We start from the raw sequence: 16,204 nt of genomic DNA, 5'->3' as shown, positions 1-16,204 counted from the left end.
CAATTTCCCGCAGCCCAATCAGAAAGCCACTTCGAGGACGTTTATCCCCACCCACCTAGGACGCATCCTCCTTTCCCACTCGCGATGTGGCCCGCCAGCCAGCACGCGGGCGGTTCGGGCGGGGGCCAACCACCGCTCCGCTACAGAGGCCGCCGCGCCAGGCGAGCCAATAGGCGGGAACGTTACTGAGGGTGGCGCGCAGGCGGGGGGCGGCGGTCTCACGGGCGGCCCCGCGCCTGCCCGCCCTCCCCCCGCAGCTGCGTAGCTTGGGCTTCGCCAACTGGCTCCCCGGGGAGCGGTTGTACAACCCCGTTACCGGGCGTTGCTCGTGACGCCCGGGGTGGCGAGGTGTTTACCTGCGCTCCTCCCCGCCGGGCAGCCGGTGCTGTTTGTGCAGAGAGGCCGGGGGGGAGCCCCCCCGCGCGGAGTCCGCTGCCGCTTTGCGGCGGCAGGAAATGGCAGGCGAATGAACGAGGGACGTTCGGAAGGCAATAAAACCCCCCCGCCCCCCCCGGTTTCGGCAGGCAGGAGTGCAGCGGCAGCCCCGCAGAGAAGAGCCGTGTTTGCCCTCCAGCTCTGCCCCAGCCCTCGCTGGCAGGGGGCAGAGGGCTCTGGGAAGCGGTAACGCGAAGGCCCTTTCCCGCCTCGGGAGAGGCTCCGGTCGGCACCAGCCGGCCGTGGCAGGCATTGCCCGGGCAGCGGCCGCGGGGGAGAACCAGTCAGGCTGCCACTCCGCCTCGGTCGAGAGCGTCAGGGGGTGCCCGGGCCCGATCGCACCGTGCTGTCCGCCCTCGCCCAGCCGGAAGGGGCGGCGCGGCGGCAGCGGGCTCCGGCGGCAGCTGGCCGGTGCCGGGCGCGGGGAATCTCCGCTGCGGAGCGGAGATGGCGGACGAGGCGCTATTCCTGTTGCTGCACAACGAGATGGTGGCGGGGCTATACCGCGCCGCCGAGCAGGGCGAAGGGGTGAGTGGGGCCGGGGCCGCCCCGGGGGCCGCCCGGCAGCGGCCGGGGTAAAGCGGCGGCGGCGCCTTGTGTCTTGCAGGAAAACGGGCGCTGCACCACCAAGCTGGAGAGCATGGGCTTCCGCGTCGGGCAGGGCCTGATCGAGAGGTGAGTCCCCGCCGCGGCCATGCCCCGCCCCGGCCCCTGGCAGCGCCCCTCTGCTGCTCCCGGGGCTGGCGGCCGCGGCTGCGCCTGCGGGGCGGGGTCCCTCGCCCCCTCCTTCCACGGCTGCTGGGGTCAGGAACGTTCGCCCGCTCGGTGGAAGCAGCTGGCTGCTTTGGGTGGACAGAGGGTTACGCCGTGCAGGCGTTCCGGCATCCTCTCTTTTGGCATCTCGTTCTTGTGGGGAGCTGTGCTTGAATGCCACTGGACGGTTTTGGAGTATGTCTTTTCCCAGTGCTTTCCGCCATGAAAAATGAGTCGGTTACTTTTAACATTTACAATCCTTTTTAATTGCACTTTTTGTAAACCTACTTTTGCATGTTTCCTGTTTCTGGTACGTTTCATGATTTTCTTCTCTAATTTCTTTCTTAAACATAACTTTATGATTGGCTACTCTAGTTTTTCTAAAGCACTTCCGGTCCTTGGAACTTAGCGACAAGCACATTGCCTCCTTGTTTCCCCAGGCCCTTTGGGGATGCCCGAGGACTTGCTGCACATCCAACTTCAGCGCCCTCGTTTTGAGGTCCTGTGGAGACTCGAGCTTCTGAAGTCATGCTTTCGTTGAATAAAGTGGTGCTTTAGTGCCAGATAAAGGCCCCTAAGGAGGATAAAGGGAGAGAATTCTGACATAAGCAAGGGAAAGAGGTCCCTTTTTGGGGAACAGGAACAAGTTTTACGTGCTTGTTCCTACGTGTTAGTGCTTTTTTGCATATTTGAAGGACTCCTTCCAAGCAGTAGTATGGGTGTGAGCTTTTTGTTTATCTTCTGTTTAGACATTTAGTTGAAGATAAAACTGATGGAGTGCCTTGCATCTTTCTGTACTGCACTGCAGCTGTCTTTAATAATCATATAATTAAGACCATTTATTCTGCTGTCATGTTGCAGGTATTCAGATAACACTGTGTTGCTCTTTAGCATCATGGCATTAAGTATTTCAACTTGAGTGATACTGTACAATGGCTGGAAAACTATTTTCTATAATAGCCTCAAAAATAATGTTGCATAGTACCATTGTTCCGTATTTTCTTTTCCTGTTTAATCAGTCAAGTTGTGTGTATCTTCATTAATGATGTATTTCTCACTTTTCTCTTAGGTTTACAAAAGATACTGCCAGGTTCAAGGATGAGTTGGATATTATGAAGTTCATTTGCAAAGATTTTTGGACAACTGTATTCAAAAAACAGATAGATAACCTAAGGACTAATCATCAGGTACTAATGCTGTAGAATAAGATTTAATTTACAAGATCAGTAACAGTTTTGAGTTACTAGTGCATTTTTGTTGGTCTAGAATGAATTACCTGATAAGAAACCCAAAATGTTATTTGTTTTGTTTAAAAAGCAGGTTCTTAAGATTCATGTTAGCATGTAGCTTCAGAATACAATTTAATAATTGCTTGTGATGTCTTTATTACCACCCTGTTTGAAAAGACTAAATGCTTTGAATTTCATATGTGCTGTTGCAGTTAAAACTGACAGGACAGTAAGGGTTAGCACTTAAACAGGAACTTTTTTATGTATCTCCCAGAAAATTCTAGTAGAAAACTAGTGTGAGAAAGTGGTATTACTGTTTTAACATCTATTTAAATAGAATGGCTGCCTTGAAGTAATTTTTTTTAATTTTGAAGAATATTTACATTTTTCAGCAGTTGAGACTTAGCTGCATTCTACTGAATGTACTTGTATATGAAACAGCTGCAAAACTTCCCAAATTTGCATGTTCGTGACATTGTGTTGTATTTATGTCACAGAATCACAGAATCATCTAGGTTGGAAACGACCTTGAAGATTATCTAGTCCGACCATGTCCTTTCCTATATCAACAGCCACAGTTCGTAAAGCAAGATCAAAATAATATAAGGAGCCATTTTACTAGAGTAAAAAAATCTTTTTCCTTTTGGAAAGACTTGGTTTTCTTATGGCCATTTTCCTATTGTATCAAAGTAAGAACAAGGGAATTTGCACAAGGATTGTGCCAAATAGGCTTTCTTTTTCAGTGAGCTGTTTATCAAGTAATAACTTTAACAGATAATCATTACCTTGGAAATCTTGAATTCCAAGAAAGCTGCAGTATTGAGCTTAGGTCTCAATTATATATACAGCCTTAATTTAATTTAAAGGGTTATGATGTTCCAAAGTAGCACAGTCATTAGCAAATAAATTAAAATGACAGGTGTAGATTAAGCTATACTGTGTTCATACTTACTCATATTTATGAAAATGCATATTGTGGCACAAAATTGTGATGTAGAAAACAGTAGGCTTTTAATTTGATCATCTGCTGGGTGTTGTTGCCTGTATTGCTATTAAAGAAGATAATACTGAATTTGAGAATAAGAATAGTGAATTGCATACCAAATGAAAATTAAGATTTGAATGTAAAAATTTGCGTGCATTTGATACATTAACAAAGACTTTCTAGTATGGAACTACTGTTTCTGAGCACTGGAAGGACTCTTCCAAGAAGAATGTAAATAAACAGTTTTTAGGGTTAACTGTTCATATTATTATCTAGGGGTTTTGTTGTAAACTCACTGTTAAGTATCTTTGATATTTCATGAAAGTAAATTATAAGTTTAAACTTAAATCACAAATGACTTAATCTAAAATTTAATTTTTCAACCTGAGAACACTTACATTGTATCTACAAATCAAATCCCTTCACATAAAATCACATAAAATGTTGATTACACGTTACTGCATATTCAACTAAAAAGTTGTTTGTTTTAAAAAAAACAGGGTATTTATGTCCTTCAAGACAATAAATTTCGTCTCTTGACACAAATGTCTGCGGGAAAGCAGTATTTAGAACATGCACCAAAGGTACCCTTCAATTTTATCCTTGGGATCTACCAGTTTGATTTGAATTGTCTTGATCTATTCATAATAGCTACTTTATATATTGTAATTGAATGGATGCAAACTCTTCAAAAGGGCAGCTGAAGTTTAGTCTCCAAAACCTGTGCTTTTTAGAAATGCACCTTGTTTCAGAACAGTGGATTTGATTTATGGTTTGAGAAATGCTCATAGTCATTGTGAAACTTTGTGTTGTGTTTGAGTTACTTGATGGTAGGAGCTGGTCTGCTACAGATTCTTTCTTTCTCTTTGGAAAGCGTGTGCTTTCAGAAGCTTTTTTTCAAATTTCCAAAACACATTTGAAAGATGGCTATTTGTTACCTAGAACAAGCTTCTGAGATTATATGAACATTCAGAAAGATCCTCCACCAGTTAAAAATAGTTTTGAGTGTAGATGCTGAGTTAGGATAATAGTTTTACAAATGTAAAATCAGTGCCTCTACAGAACTTCTTAGAAAGCACTTTGGTTCAGGTGGATGTAAGAAATGAGGCATTCAGTTCTGTTTTATGGCTTCTTAATTCTTGATCTTCTCAGTCATCACAGTTGCAGGCTACTGCCCTTTGGATTTTTTCTGCTGTTTGAGATGTTTCTTCTGTTTTGCAACATATATTCTAAGTATCTGCAGGCCCTCACCTTCTAAGATGCAGCCTGTGCAAAAATGCTATCTTGGACTGTTTCTCTTTTGTTGACTGTAATACCAGTTGCTAATTTCAGCCAAGTCTTTGGAATAATTGTTTTAAGGATACTAAGTTCTTACAGGTTTAATGGAATTAGAAACAAGTGATTCAAGATAGTGCCTCCTAACAAGAGAAATCTGTATTGTGAGCTCTGCTGTACCAAATATCAGAGCTTTCATGTATTAGAGACATAATGAAGTCTCTCAAGCATAGTAACAAAACCCCCATAGTTTTATATTGTCCAAGTGTTAAGTGTTGTTCTTGAGTACTTAGTTTCAATCTTTAGCAACAAGCTTCACCCTTGACACTTAGTTAAAGTGCAACTTTATGTTTAGTATTTAGCATTTACCTGTGGACTAATCAGAGGAGGCCTATCAAATTTGGGAATAAAGAGTATTGTAACAGCTGAAGTTTCATCAATGCCTGCATGTAAGTAGTTCTCAGATTATTCAATTATTAGCTCACTTGGTAACTTCCCTTACTGACTTCATTACTGTATAAGTATTTGTCAGGGTGGGGTTAGTTTGAATTTGCTGGGCCATAGGAGTCAGTATGAACTTCAGGATGTGGCTTGTCACTAAATGCTTTCGTGTTTAGAAAATACTGACGGAGGGTGAACCTCCTTGATACTGAGTGGAAAGCAAAACTAAAAAGTTGTATTTACATTTGGAAGCATCAGATGCGTAAGGGTGTATGTCCAGAAGGTTATTTGAACAAGTGAGGATAAACAAAACTAGATACATGCTCTTTCTTTACAGAAGTCATTAAGAAAGTTAGTAAGTGAAGTCCATTGTAACTGCCCAAGCTGTTTAAGGTGGATTTAAAAATTTCCACAGACTTTACACAAATTTTAAATTTAACTGACAAAACTGTTGTGATGTGGGACATGGACCAACTTAAAGAAAAGCAAGAAAAAAGCTGTTCAGCTGGAGTTAAATTTAAATGCTAAATTAAGTAATGGCTAGATGCTCATAATTAAACTGTAAAATTTAAATGTTCCTTACTATTTTTTCTAACAAAATGATCACAAGAAAATAATTACTTGGAAAAACAACTCTAATGGTGATACTTTGATCTGAATTTGCTTTTTCTTTGCAGGTAAATTTCAGGTGATGATACAGAAGATGTAGAGCACATTCAAATCTTTTGTGTGTGGATTCAGTATCTTGGTTCTGCTTTGTATGTAGCTTGTAAATTACAGCAGTGTGCAGCACAATTCCAAAATACATAATAAATGTTCATCAGAATAACTTAACACTATCCTTGTATCTTGGTATGAAATTTATTCTATACCAAAGTATTAACATCCTCATGGTAAAAACTGTCTGTTCAAAAGTTTTCTGCAAAGTATTTCAATTACCAAAACAACATATATGGAAGACCAGAGGCACATTTTGAAAACAGAGTAAAAGCCTTGCCAAGACTAAATTGGAATAAGAAACTGATGTGTTTTGTGTCACCGGACATGAATGCCCAGCTGCTACCTTTTCGTATTCACTCTGAAGTGAGAGGCAGCACTTGCTCTTGTATTGTTCTGAGGAAGCCATCAGCACATGAACCAACAGCCTTCATTAGCGGTGTTCAGTGGAGGCTCAGTTCCTGTGTATGAATGATGGGCAGGTAGAAAAGACAATTTATTTCTACATAGTTAAACAGTTTCTCCTACCTCCCTAAAATTAGTAGCTGTTTTTTGTGTCAGAATGATTTTACAGCTAAGGTAATCTATGGTGGCCAAAGAAGGAAATTTGTTTTATCTTGTGCATAAACTCAGTATTAACATAATTGTTTTTAATTGCTAGCTACAACTCACTTCTGTAATGAGTGTGTGCAGGAAGATGATTAGGCCTGCAAGAAGCTATAAAGAGATCACCAAGACTCTTGAGGACATTGGGGTTTGATAGATACCACTTGTTACAAGGTTTGCGTAACAATACATACCTTGCCATAGGTAAGCATGAAAACATCTTGTTAAAACTTCTAATGAATTTTGCTGTAAGGCTTTTCTATTGGCAGGTTCAGGCCTTATACTTTCAAATGAATGATGATAGAAACTTATGGTGTGAGAATGCCTTGTGACAGTGATTCAGTTTCTACTTTGAGACCAGTAAGTAACAGGCTAACTAGAAAAGCTAACATGTTAAAGTAGCATCTTTGATTGTTTTAACTGCCTTCTGTGTTGGGAGAAGTGTATTTCGTCCAGTTTCATGGTGGGCAAGAACAGGGGAAGCTGTTCTTCCCTGAGCTCTAGGGAAGGTGTGGCGCTTGTAATGCACCAGGCCTTTTCTAGATAGCTGCTACAGGCTGTCAAGCTCTAGATTCTGAATTGTGATGACCAGGAGTTTGTTATACTTGAGCTTAAGGTACTACCAAATTCTGATCTTTTCAGGTACTGCGAATGTTTGTTCAGATTAGTTGTAGCTGAATAACTTGATAGTTCTAGGAAACATCTAGAGCAGAACTTGGAACTAGCAGAATGCTGTCCCACTGTTTATAGAACTAGCAAAGACAAAAGTAACTACAGTACTGTGGTACTTGGTGGGGATCAGCTGCTGGAAAACACTGGTTTCTTATACTGGTAGTTTATAGGAAGGCTGGGGTGGTTGTTCACCTTTAGAACTCAGATTTGTTTGAAACTGTAGGGCTAGAGAATTAGCTAACTTAAGTATTCTCGCATTTCATGGGTTCTTCAGTTGCCAACTCATCCTGCTTTCAATATGCTGCAAACGCTACTAAAGAGACTAGATGTAACTTGCACTGTATGTCTAACAGAAGGACGTTTCAATGTCATCACATTTTAAGCATCTGCAGCATGGTAGACATTCAGTATCAACATATACAGAATCATTGTTACTTTCAGTGCCAGAATTAAAACTAGTAGTTGCATAATTCACTTTGATTTTTCACTTTACAGTTAAGACTGCCATTCCAGATACAAAAGTGCCAATCATTCAAAGACATATTAAAGGTTTATCAATAACTGGTTGTGGTAAATGATTACCTTTAATAGTGAGGGGAGGGACTTAAATTCTACAATATACAGAGAGCAGATGTCAGTTAATACTGTGTATCAGTTTGCTGCTGTCAGCAGTATTCATAGTTCCTTTAACATGGATTTTTAATTATTGAAGATAATTAGAACCAGAGGGAGTCCTGTATGTACCAAGCAGATGCTGATAGCCTTGGCAAAGCATTCCACATTAAATATATAAATAGGTGAGCTAATATATTTGTCAAGATACCATACCAGAAATAAGCTTGTTCATTCTATGTAATTAACATTTCTATTAAAAGCACTGAATACAGCTGTGTAATTTTCACTGGTTTCTGCAACTGTTTATTAAAACCAATATGACTACTTGGGAAATAGTAATGTTCGTTTTACTAAAAATAATTGTTTCAGTAACTTACTGGCTATAGTTGAATTGCTTAGCAGTGCTTATGATTTCTATAGTAAGGCTGCTGTTAAATAGTATGAAGAATGAGAAAAGCCACAGTGTTTAAGAACACTCTTTAAAATGCTTCATTTTTATTAAAAAAGCCCTCAATAGGTGTGTGTTTATAGATAAAGAACAATAATTTGTAATGTAGTCTCAGACTTCACCTAATAGCAGTGTCCACAATTATTCAGGTGGTGAAAATTTCTAACCAAGAATGTAGTTTACAGAGACAGGAGCTTGAGAGATGATGCCAGACATTTCATTGACCGTTTTACAATGATGGTGGTGATGGTATCAGAGACATTGACAATCTCATGCTAACGCTCATCTTAAGTTATTTATAGCTATCCCAAATGCATTATCGTGAGGGTGGTCTGAAGGGCTTGTATAGTACTTCTGGTCTGAACCTGAAGTGCATTCTTCTTGTTAACTCTGGTAATGTTGGTTGTACTATGGCAACGCAAAACACTTGGTATTCTCAAAGCAGCCTAGGAAGGCTCATCAGCCAAGTCACGCTGATCGAAGTACCTAATGGAGAGAAGTGGAAAACAGTAAGAAACCTCTAATGCAACATAACTCCTTACTTTGCTCTGAGTTGTTAGACCCCTTGCTTTCTAGCTCTTCTCTCAGTGTTTCTATCACTAATTATGGCTTTGCAGTTCAGGGGGCTCCTCTGAGGAAACCAATAAGCTTACTTTAAGCTTAGGTTTATCTTAAGTCCTTTTAGCCAGTTATATTTGCTACACAGGCCCAGGGTACTTTAATTGACTTCCACTTTAACAGAATCTAGGTTAGCACAAGAGTAATCACACATCTTTTTCTGGACATACTTTACTGTTTTAGGTACGTAAGTTGCATTACCTGCTAACTAAGCAGATTATCAAGTTCAGAGCTGATATTTGTTCTTCATTCCTATTCTCCTGAAAGAAAAATAAATTATTTACCTGTGTCAAATAGAAAAGCTGTTACATGCCATGTTACATGCTTGTAATCTTCCCTTCATTCTTGAGCAAACTTAGGATGTGCAAAATTACTTACCAAGACTTCAAGAACTGAAAAATCATCCTCTTAATAATGTGCCAAGTTCAGCAAGTCCTTTGCACAATGCTATATTAAATCTTACCTCTAGTACTCTGACTTCTGAGCATCGTCTTGCCAGCTGTCGAATAAGGGAGTGAGCTTCAGGTAGCAAAGGTTTTTCAAGGCATGCCAAAAGTGCATAAAGCCATCTACCCTGTGTGGAATCAAATAAGAAAGTTTTAATTATGAGCATTTCCTTGAAGTTTTATGCCATTCTTGTTACACAGAGCAGACCTGGAGTGTAGGTCTCAAAGCAAAATTGCATTTAAGAGCTACTGCTCTTAATTTGGCTCTGAAAGCCAAATCTGACACTATAAATAATAGAATTTTGTGCCTCTAGATAAGCTACTTGTGAGCAGTACTCCTGGACTTCCTGGTATTTTTTGGAATACTGGCCAACATATAAATTAATACAGCTTACACTAATGAAGTCTGAGGGAAGGATTAATTTAGTAATATCTAAAGATTATTACTTAGCTATTAATTTTTAATTTCACCACCTGTGGGAAAACATTCCTGAAGAATGAATGTATCAAGTCAGATCTTTGTGGAATTGATGCAGTTAGAGCAGATATAAGGTTTGCACCACTGTGAAAAACACATCCTTTGCATTTTACTTCACTGAATTCTACTGCATTCTTACAAACAGAACTTCTGCCACCAGTCTAACTTCTTAATTTAATCCCAGAGTCTTGTGGCTTTCATTATGGGAATAAACTAAAAGTCAATGTGCACATTCTCTGTAGCATGTTGGTTAAAAAGAAGATGGTCCTACAGAAAAGGACAGGACATGAAAGGCCTTTAAGTGACTCAAAAACTCAAGTGAAACTGTGTTTAGTATTATGGAAGTAATTTTTCATTACTCTTTTGCTTTGTGGTACTGAATGAGATTAGATGCATCCACCAAGGTCTTTACACAGCTAGTCAGTCTAGTTGTGGCCAAATTCCATGCTCATGTACCCTGTCAATCAGAATTTCTGACTAGGTTTGATTTGTCACCACACTAATGCAGCTAAGCTTTCTGGTTGTGCTGCATGTGGAAAGATTAAACATGTCTTTGCCACCAGACTGTCGTACATCTCCAAACTAAAATGGAGGTGTTGGTAAATACAGGGTGCAGCACCCTGACAGCTTAAACTGGTCAGAACCAAAGCTGCTGCAGTCTGACCGTCCTCTCCACAGGGCTGATACTCATCCAACCCTGTGGTTTAAGTTAGTGTGGGGGTGATAAAAAGGGGCGGGAGTTTTGGCAGTACTTGATAGATCTGTATCTGTTATGTTTTGTTAATTAGCCTTTCAAGAAGTTCTGTGAATACTCATTTTAGTATCTAATCAATAAAGTTTTGAAAATAACTGAATGATACATGCACCTAGAGAACTCTTTAGAAACTACAAATTTCATAGAGAACTATGAACAATTTATCCCTTGTTTACTGTGTTCATGTCCAAGTAGTTAGAATAAATAAAAAATTACCAGTTCTGGAGTAAATTTTTTCTCTCCAAACCAGCTTACCAGGTATTCTAAGACACTGGTTACTGTTGCCTTCAAAAAAAGGAACAGAAAGAGACAATACAATACCTGCAATGTTTTGTTTTGCTGTCCTTCTACCTGAAGGACTGTATTACATAAAAAGCAATGTGATTTTTTTAAAAGAATACACATTATGTATTTCTACTCCACTGATACTATATGGCATTTATCTAGGTTGAAGTTACATATAAGGGTAAAATAAGTGTTAAAGCACCAGTTCCTGGAAAGAACTTTATAGAAAATTCAGTAATTTTTTGTGTTAACAAAAAGTTATGGATAAGTAGCTACGGAGTAGGAAAGATGCATCATATTACTGGTTGTTTCTGTATAAAGGTGACTAGTAGGAAACATAGTAGTAAAGGAAAGGGAAGTGTGATTTTTCTAGCCTTGCAGCGTAGGTAAGAATTAACAATGAAGTTGAAGGGCTGCACTTAAAACACTAAATGAGAAATCTTAAAACGCTGTCAGGCACCTAATGGGGCATTCAGCAAAAATTCAAACGTTAAATGTTCTATAGAGAAATTACAAGGACAAAATACTCTTAAAACTAGTCATGATAAATGTTCACTAGTAAAGCTGAAAGTGAGCTAATGATTATGTGTTTTCGTTTTAGTGTACAATGAATAGCAGTTGTAGTAAACAATTGCCTACTCTAGCAGAGAAAAACAGTTAAGACTTCTGCTACAGATAGAATATGAGGAATAATGGTTTATGCCATCTCACTATATGATTGTAAGAGGTAGGCTTACCTGATTCATTCTGCTTACAATACTTAGCAAAGGGGGAAAGCCCACCTGAAAAAAAATAAAGTTGGAAAATGTAGACATCAAACGCTTTTGTTGTAATTTAGAGTGTACTAACATTAATGTGATGCTCAGATGTGTAGTGATTTGAAAGTCTGTTCTGAGCTTTGAAGTGTATTAAGAAAAAAATCTTCAAGCAAGTTCAAGATAAGGTCCAGTCAAATTTGGTGTCAAGGAACCTTGCTTTTACTGTTACTTGTTAGTTTTGTTTTTTCAAAATGATGCAGCAAAGTGCATGTTTGCAGGATAGCATGTATGAGCAGAGGAACCACATACTACCCACCATTCAACAAAACACTAAAGCAGACTTTGCAGAAAGCTTTGCGTTCAGTTCAGCAAGCAAGAAAGTAGTGCAGTTTAGCTGATAACAGATGAAAGAACTTTTTGACTGAAGGGATAGACTTGTTCTCTGCTTCAGTCAGTTTCCATTTAAAAGGGAAGAGAAATTGGAATTCCTGGGCTCACCAGAGATCCCACTTTCTATTAGCACAGAGTAGGATTGTTTGTGGCAGTTATTCTTGAAAATAGCAGCTGAAAATGAGATAGAAGTCCTATACTCACCTTTATGTAATCAATTCCTAGATTTTCATTATCAGATAGTGCATCTGTTTCTGAGTATACTCTTTCACCCAGGCAGAACTTCTTCCAGCCTTCTTCATCCTCTGATTTTGGCTGAAGTAAATAAATGAAAATTGTGAAATATTGCTGTCTTGAAGACTCTGAAGAAAAGACTTGATAATATTCACAAGTTGTTGCATTAAGCTGTAAAGCAAGATTAACCAGATTTAATGATTGGAAAAAAAGCCCCACAGCACTGTTACGAATTTTACTCACCATAGTAACATTACTGTCCAAATGCTGTGACCGCCAGTGATTTCTGCGCTTGTTCAGACTCTGAATAATTAAAACAAAGCCAAATCACAGTTTAACTTTGCAGTTATTTTATCCTAGCCATAATTGTTCTTAAAATGTACAAAAAGTGTATTTTATGATGTTCTATAAATCAGTAGAGGCATAACTGGCTAAGTATTTCCCATGCCTCTTAGTATAAACCTAAGTAAGTTGCTCATAGTGGGTTTTTGGAAGTAACGTTAAACCTGAAGGCATTTTAGTCTACTACATAATGTTAAGTGGAGGTACTAAGCTTTAATAATCTTCTAGACTTTTCTTGGTTTAAGAAGCTTAAGAAAAGAAAATTTTACTTAGTCCAAAAGCACACATAAAGCCAATATCCTGTTTCCAACAGTGGTCTGTATCTGTATCAGATGTCAACAGAACTGTGAGAAAGAAGGCAAGTGTGCTTTCCTAGTATACTACTTATACTGGAAGGGAAGAAGGGATGCTGTATAAGACAAACTGGCCTGCTTGACAATTTCCTGTACAGAGGTGTAAACTTTTTGTAACAGAAAACATTTTTCTCCCCAATTCAATTGTTATTGTAGCAATAAAAATGACCACTAAATACGCTAGAAGTAACAGTAGCTGATGCATAGTGTTTGAACAAGTGACTTCCGATGCTCTTTTTTCCCTTAAATATTTTTTAGGATATTCTCGTACATGTATTCTTGTGTTAGTTCTGGCACAGATGAGAGGACAATTGATTTTTTTATAAAAGAAATACCCATACAGTGAATATGCCTTTAGATGTCAGTTTCCTTAGTTCTACTAAAACCTTAGATTATACCTAATATACAGTATGCAATGTGACACCTTGCAGAAATAGGGGCTAGCTCAGTTAATGTTTGCAGTGTATAGATGCAATAGTACAGATCTCCACCTTCACTGGTTTACCTCCCTGAAAAAATAGGGTAAATGAGCTCATGCAAAGTTCAGGGCTCCAGCAGCTTCAGGGCAGTAGGGTATACTTCAGTTACCTGAGGTATTCCTACAATGCAGTATCAATGCACTGTAAACATGCCTTCCGCAGTACTCATGTCATAAACGATCTCTACCTACATCTGTATTATGTTTTGCATTTCACCCTGTTTAACTGTGGATAGAGAGAGAGACTGCTCAGTTCTCCATTTTTGCTCTGTTATTTAAGAGCAGGGTGCAAATGCACTAGGAAAGATTTAAGTCTGTGCTAACGCTAACGTCACAGGGATTTTTGTCCTCCCTCAGCTACTCTGTCTCATTTAAATACCAACATATTTTTGCTGAAGTTGAATGAGAAATTGTTTTTAAAACATGATTCTCTCAAGAGTTTTATCAGAGGTTTAAAAGCCACACAGTATATACTCAATTCTTCTTCAAGAACTTAAAACATTTGCCTACAAACATCTGTCCTTACCATAAAGTCATAACATTTCTACACTAGATATAAGGTGGTGCCCCATAAAGCACACGCGTGTTCTATCTAGAATAGTGCAAGTCCCCTCACACACACCATTTTGTACCTGACGAACAGCTGAGAAATGGGCCACTTGCTGCTGCTGCCACTTGAGGGTTGGAGAGTATCCTTCAGGAGCAGGCTGACATCCAGAAATCTAAGAAAACACTGGCAATAATTATAATGTAAAGAAAGCTTTATAAGAAGAATCGTTATGAACAAGAGAATCAGTATGTGTCAGGTAAAGAATATCCTTTAAATTGTCATTTAAGAAAGGTAATTTCATGACCACATCCAAGACTGACTTAACAGTTGGTTTAGACAAAATTTCTTCTGCTTGACTCTTCTCACATGCAAATAAGAACAAAACCTAAGTATTCAGAATACATTGCCAAAGAATTATTTAAGGTCATCTTTTTAGCAGTTCTTAATTTCCCCATTTATAAAAAGCAGGATGTTGTTTCCTTATCTTGGATAGATGCCATGAGTCTTAGGCATTCTACTTGCCGAGATAGGTTGATGACAGAAGACCACAAAAATATCTTTTAGGAAATTAATTCTGACAGTTTAGTAGATAAAGCCTCTTTAAAGATTAGCATTAAAAAGTTACTTTAAAAAAAAAAAAAAGACAACCCCATCTACAAATGTTTAAGAATGCCACTACAAAGAGAGGAGACCAAGGAAGAGAATGGTCACAGAAGCCACATGGTTGTATGTCAGTACGAGAAACCTTCCTTGAGAATCTAGAAGCGAAATTTCAGATTACAAAGTTTTCACTAGAAAAAGGCAAATTTGTTCTCCTGAACTGTTTGAAAGTAGATTAAAAACCAAGCTGGCAGGGCAATGTGACAACAGAAAAATCTGCTTGGGCAGTTAGGAAAAATTCCGATGAAATATTCCAACAAAAAGGAAAGAAGTGGCGCTAGAATTTAATCTAAACTTTAGTAAAGCTGCACTCACTACCCTGACCCTTGATATATATTTAAACCTAAATATGGAGATACTTTTCTTCTAAAGTTTATGCAGGTTTTACAATTAAATGTAAAATTTAATGCAACATTTGATTCCCTCAGTCAGTAAAAGTCTGCTGTGTATCAAATAGTATGGATATTATGAATTTAAATCAGTTAGACTGCTGTTAGCCAGCAGTTGAACAGGTGTTTCTTCAAACCCAAACATTTAATTCTGTAGATGCTGTTAAAATCCAGCAGTGCTATTTAGTTATGCCAACTGCTCCCCCAAATTAGTACATTAATTATATTAATGTACTTATATTAAGATCTTTCCCCTTATTTTTTTTTTTCTCAGAAGGAAACATGTAAAAGCTCTCGAACTTACTGAAATGTTTACTGTCTGCTTCTTTCTCAATTTTTTGGGGTCTATTTGTGCCACAACCACATCTGGGCATCGAGCTGCTTCAATCCTACAAAATAAAATCAAGCGGCTACATTTTTTCTTTTTCACAGCAGGTGGTTATATGCCTTATATGCCGGATGTCTCTGAAATACTGCACCTACGTAAATCTTCAGGTAGGTAAAACAGTACACCGGCAATTCTTACGGAAGGTTTGACTTGAGAGTTACAGATCAGGTATTCTCAGTTTCTAGGTGGCCGCTGCGGCCTCCTCGAAGCTTGCTTACATCCCAACTTGCCAGAAGTGCGGCAACGCTTCCCGTAGCGAGACCTCGGGAGGCCACCGCTGCCGGTGCGGAGAGCCGGGAACCGGGCCTCCATCGTTCTGTGGAAAGCCGAGCAGCCCCGGCCCCCAGAGCTGCGGGCCGCTGGGGAGGAGCGAGCCGGCCGCGGCACGCGCCGCCAAGCGCAGCGGGCCTCACGCAGCCCTGAGGAGGCGGCGGCCTCGCAGGAAGCGGACGGGAACCCACCGCAGCGGGAGCGCTGCGGCAGAGCTCCTCTGGCTGCGGCGGGCGGGTGAACGGGAGCGCGGCGCAGCCCAATGGGCAGCACCGGCCCGCGGGAGGGAGCTCGGCCCTTCTGCCCCGCCACTCACTGGACGCGCTTCAGATACTCCTGCGGCGTCCTGGGAGGCACCGTGGGGTCGAAGTCCTCGGCCAGATCGCAGTCATCCACGGGCAGCAGCCGCGGCATCAGGTCCTCCGCGCCGGGCTCCATCCCCGGCGGCGGAGGCCGCCTCACCGGGCGCCGCTGGGCCCGGGCTGCCGCCACGCAGGCGCGCTGGGAGGCTCTCGCGAGAGCGGTGGGGACCCTCACGGCGGCCCTGGGCCGCGCCGGTGGCGGCGGGCGCCGTGGCCTTACAGGCAGCTCGGGGCCTCCGCTCTCCTCTCGGTCCTTGCGGCCTGGCCTGAAGT

General features: G+C 40.6%; 2 protein-coding genes across 2 annotated transcripts; one reads left to right on the top strand and one right to left on the bottom strand.

Moving 5' to 3' along the window:
- The first annotated feature begins 178 nt into the window (after positions 1–178).
- Positions 179–5,957, top strand: TRAPPC6B (trafficking protein particle complex subunit 6B). Its single transcript, XM_074824677.1, has 6 exons — positions 179–963; positions 1,043–1,110; positions 2,258–2,375; positions 3,903–3,986; positions 5,033–5,126; positions 5,796–5,957. Exons 1-6 carry the CDS (start codon positions 883–885, stop codon positions 5,825–5,827), a joined length of 477 nt encoding a protein of 158 aa, XP_074680778.1. The 5' UTR covers positions 179–882; the 3' UTR covers positions 5,828–5,957.
- Positions 5,958–8,193: 2,236 nt separating this feature from the next.
- On the bottom strand, positions 8,194–16,161 carry GEMIN2 (gem nuclear organelle associated protein 2). The gene is made up of 10 exons (XM_074824676.1): positions 15,886–16,161; positions 15,216–15,300; positions 13,945–14,034; positions 12,383–12,442; positions 12,110–12,220; positions 11,495–11,539; positions 10,689–10,757; positions 9,258–9,368; positions 8,996–9,054; positions 8,194–8,662 (listed from the first exon to the last, which is right to left on the bottom strand). The coding sequence occupies exons 1-10, from the start codon at positions 16,005–16,007 to the stop codon at positions 8,623–8,625; spliced, it is 792 nt and encodes a 263-aa protein (XP_074680777.1). The 5' UTR covers positions 16,008–16,161; the 3' UTR covers positions 8,194–8,622.
- Positions 16,162–16,204: the final 43 nt, after the last annotated feature.

The sequence above is a fragment of the Strix aluco genome, chromosome 4 (genome assembly GCF_031877795.1).
Source record: "Strix aluco isolate bStrAlu1 chromosome 4, bStrAlu1.hap1, whole genome shotgun sequence".
NCBI classification, from domain to species: Eukaryota; Metazoa; Chordata; class Aves; order Strigiformes; family Strigidae; genus Strix; species Strix aluco.
The sequence above is the reverse complement of the archived record's forward strand: the minus strand, read 5'-3'. Positions and strand labels throughout refer to the sequence as shown.

What these genes read in the sequence shown, in the direction of transcription:
- GEMIN2 (XM_074824676.1), bottom strand. Translation starts at nt 16,007, where the DNA reads ATGGAGCCCGGCGCGGAGGACCTGATGCCGCGGCTGCTGCCCGTGGAT. An exon ending in GAGTATCTGAAGCGCGTCCA is followed by an intron (nt 15,301 to 15,885) that starts GTGAGTGGCGGG and finishes TTTATTTTGTAG; the next exon opens with GATTGAAGCAGCTCGATGCC. An exon ending in TAGGAATTGATTACATAAAG is followed by an intron (nt 11,540 to 12,109) that starts GTGAGTATAGGA and finishes ATTTTTTTTCAG; the next exon opens with GTGGGCTTTCCCCCTTTGCT.
- TRAPPC6B (XM_074824677.1), top strand. Translation starts at nt 883, where the DNA reads ATGGCGGACGAGGCGCTATTCCTGTTGCTGCACAACGAGATGGTGGCG. An exon ending in CCGCCGAGCAGGGCGAAGGG is followed by an intron (nt 964 to 1,042) that starts GTGAGTGGGGCC and finishes TGTGTCTTGCAG; the next exon opens with GAAAACGGGCGCTGCACCAC. An exon ending in GGGCAGGGCCTGATCGAGAG is followed by an intron (nt 1,111 to 2,257) that starts GTGAGTCCCCGC and finishes CTTTTCTCTTAG; the next exon opens with GTTTACAAAAGATACTGCCA.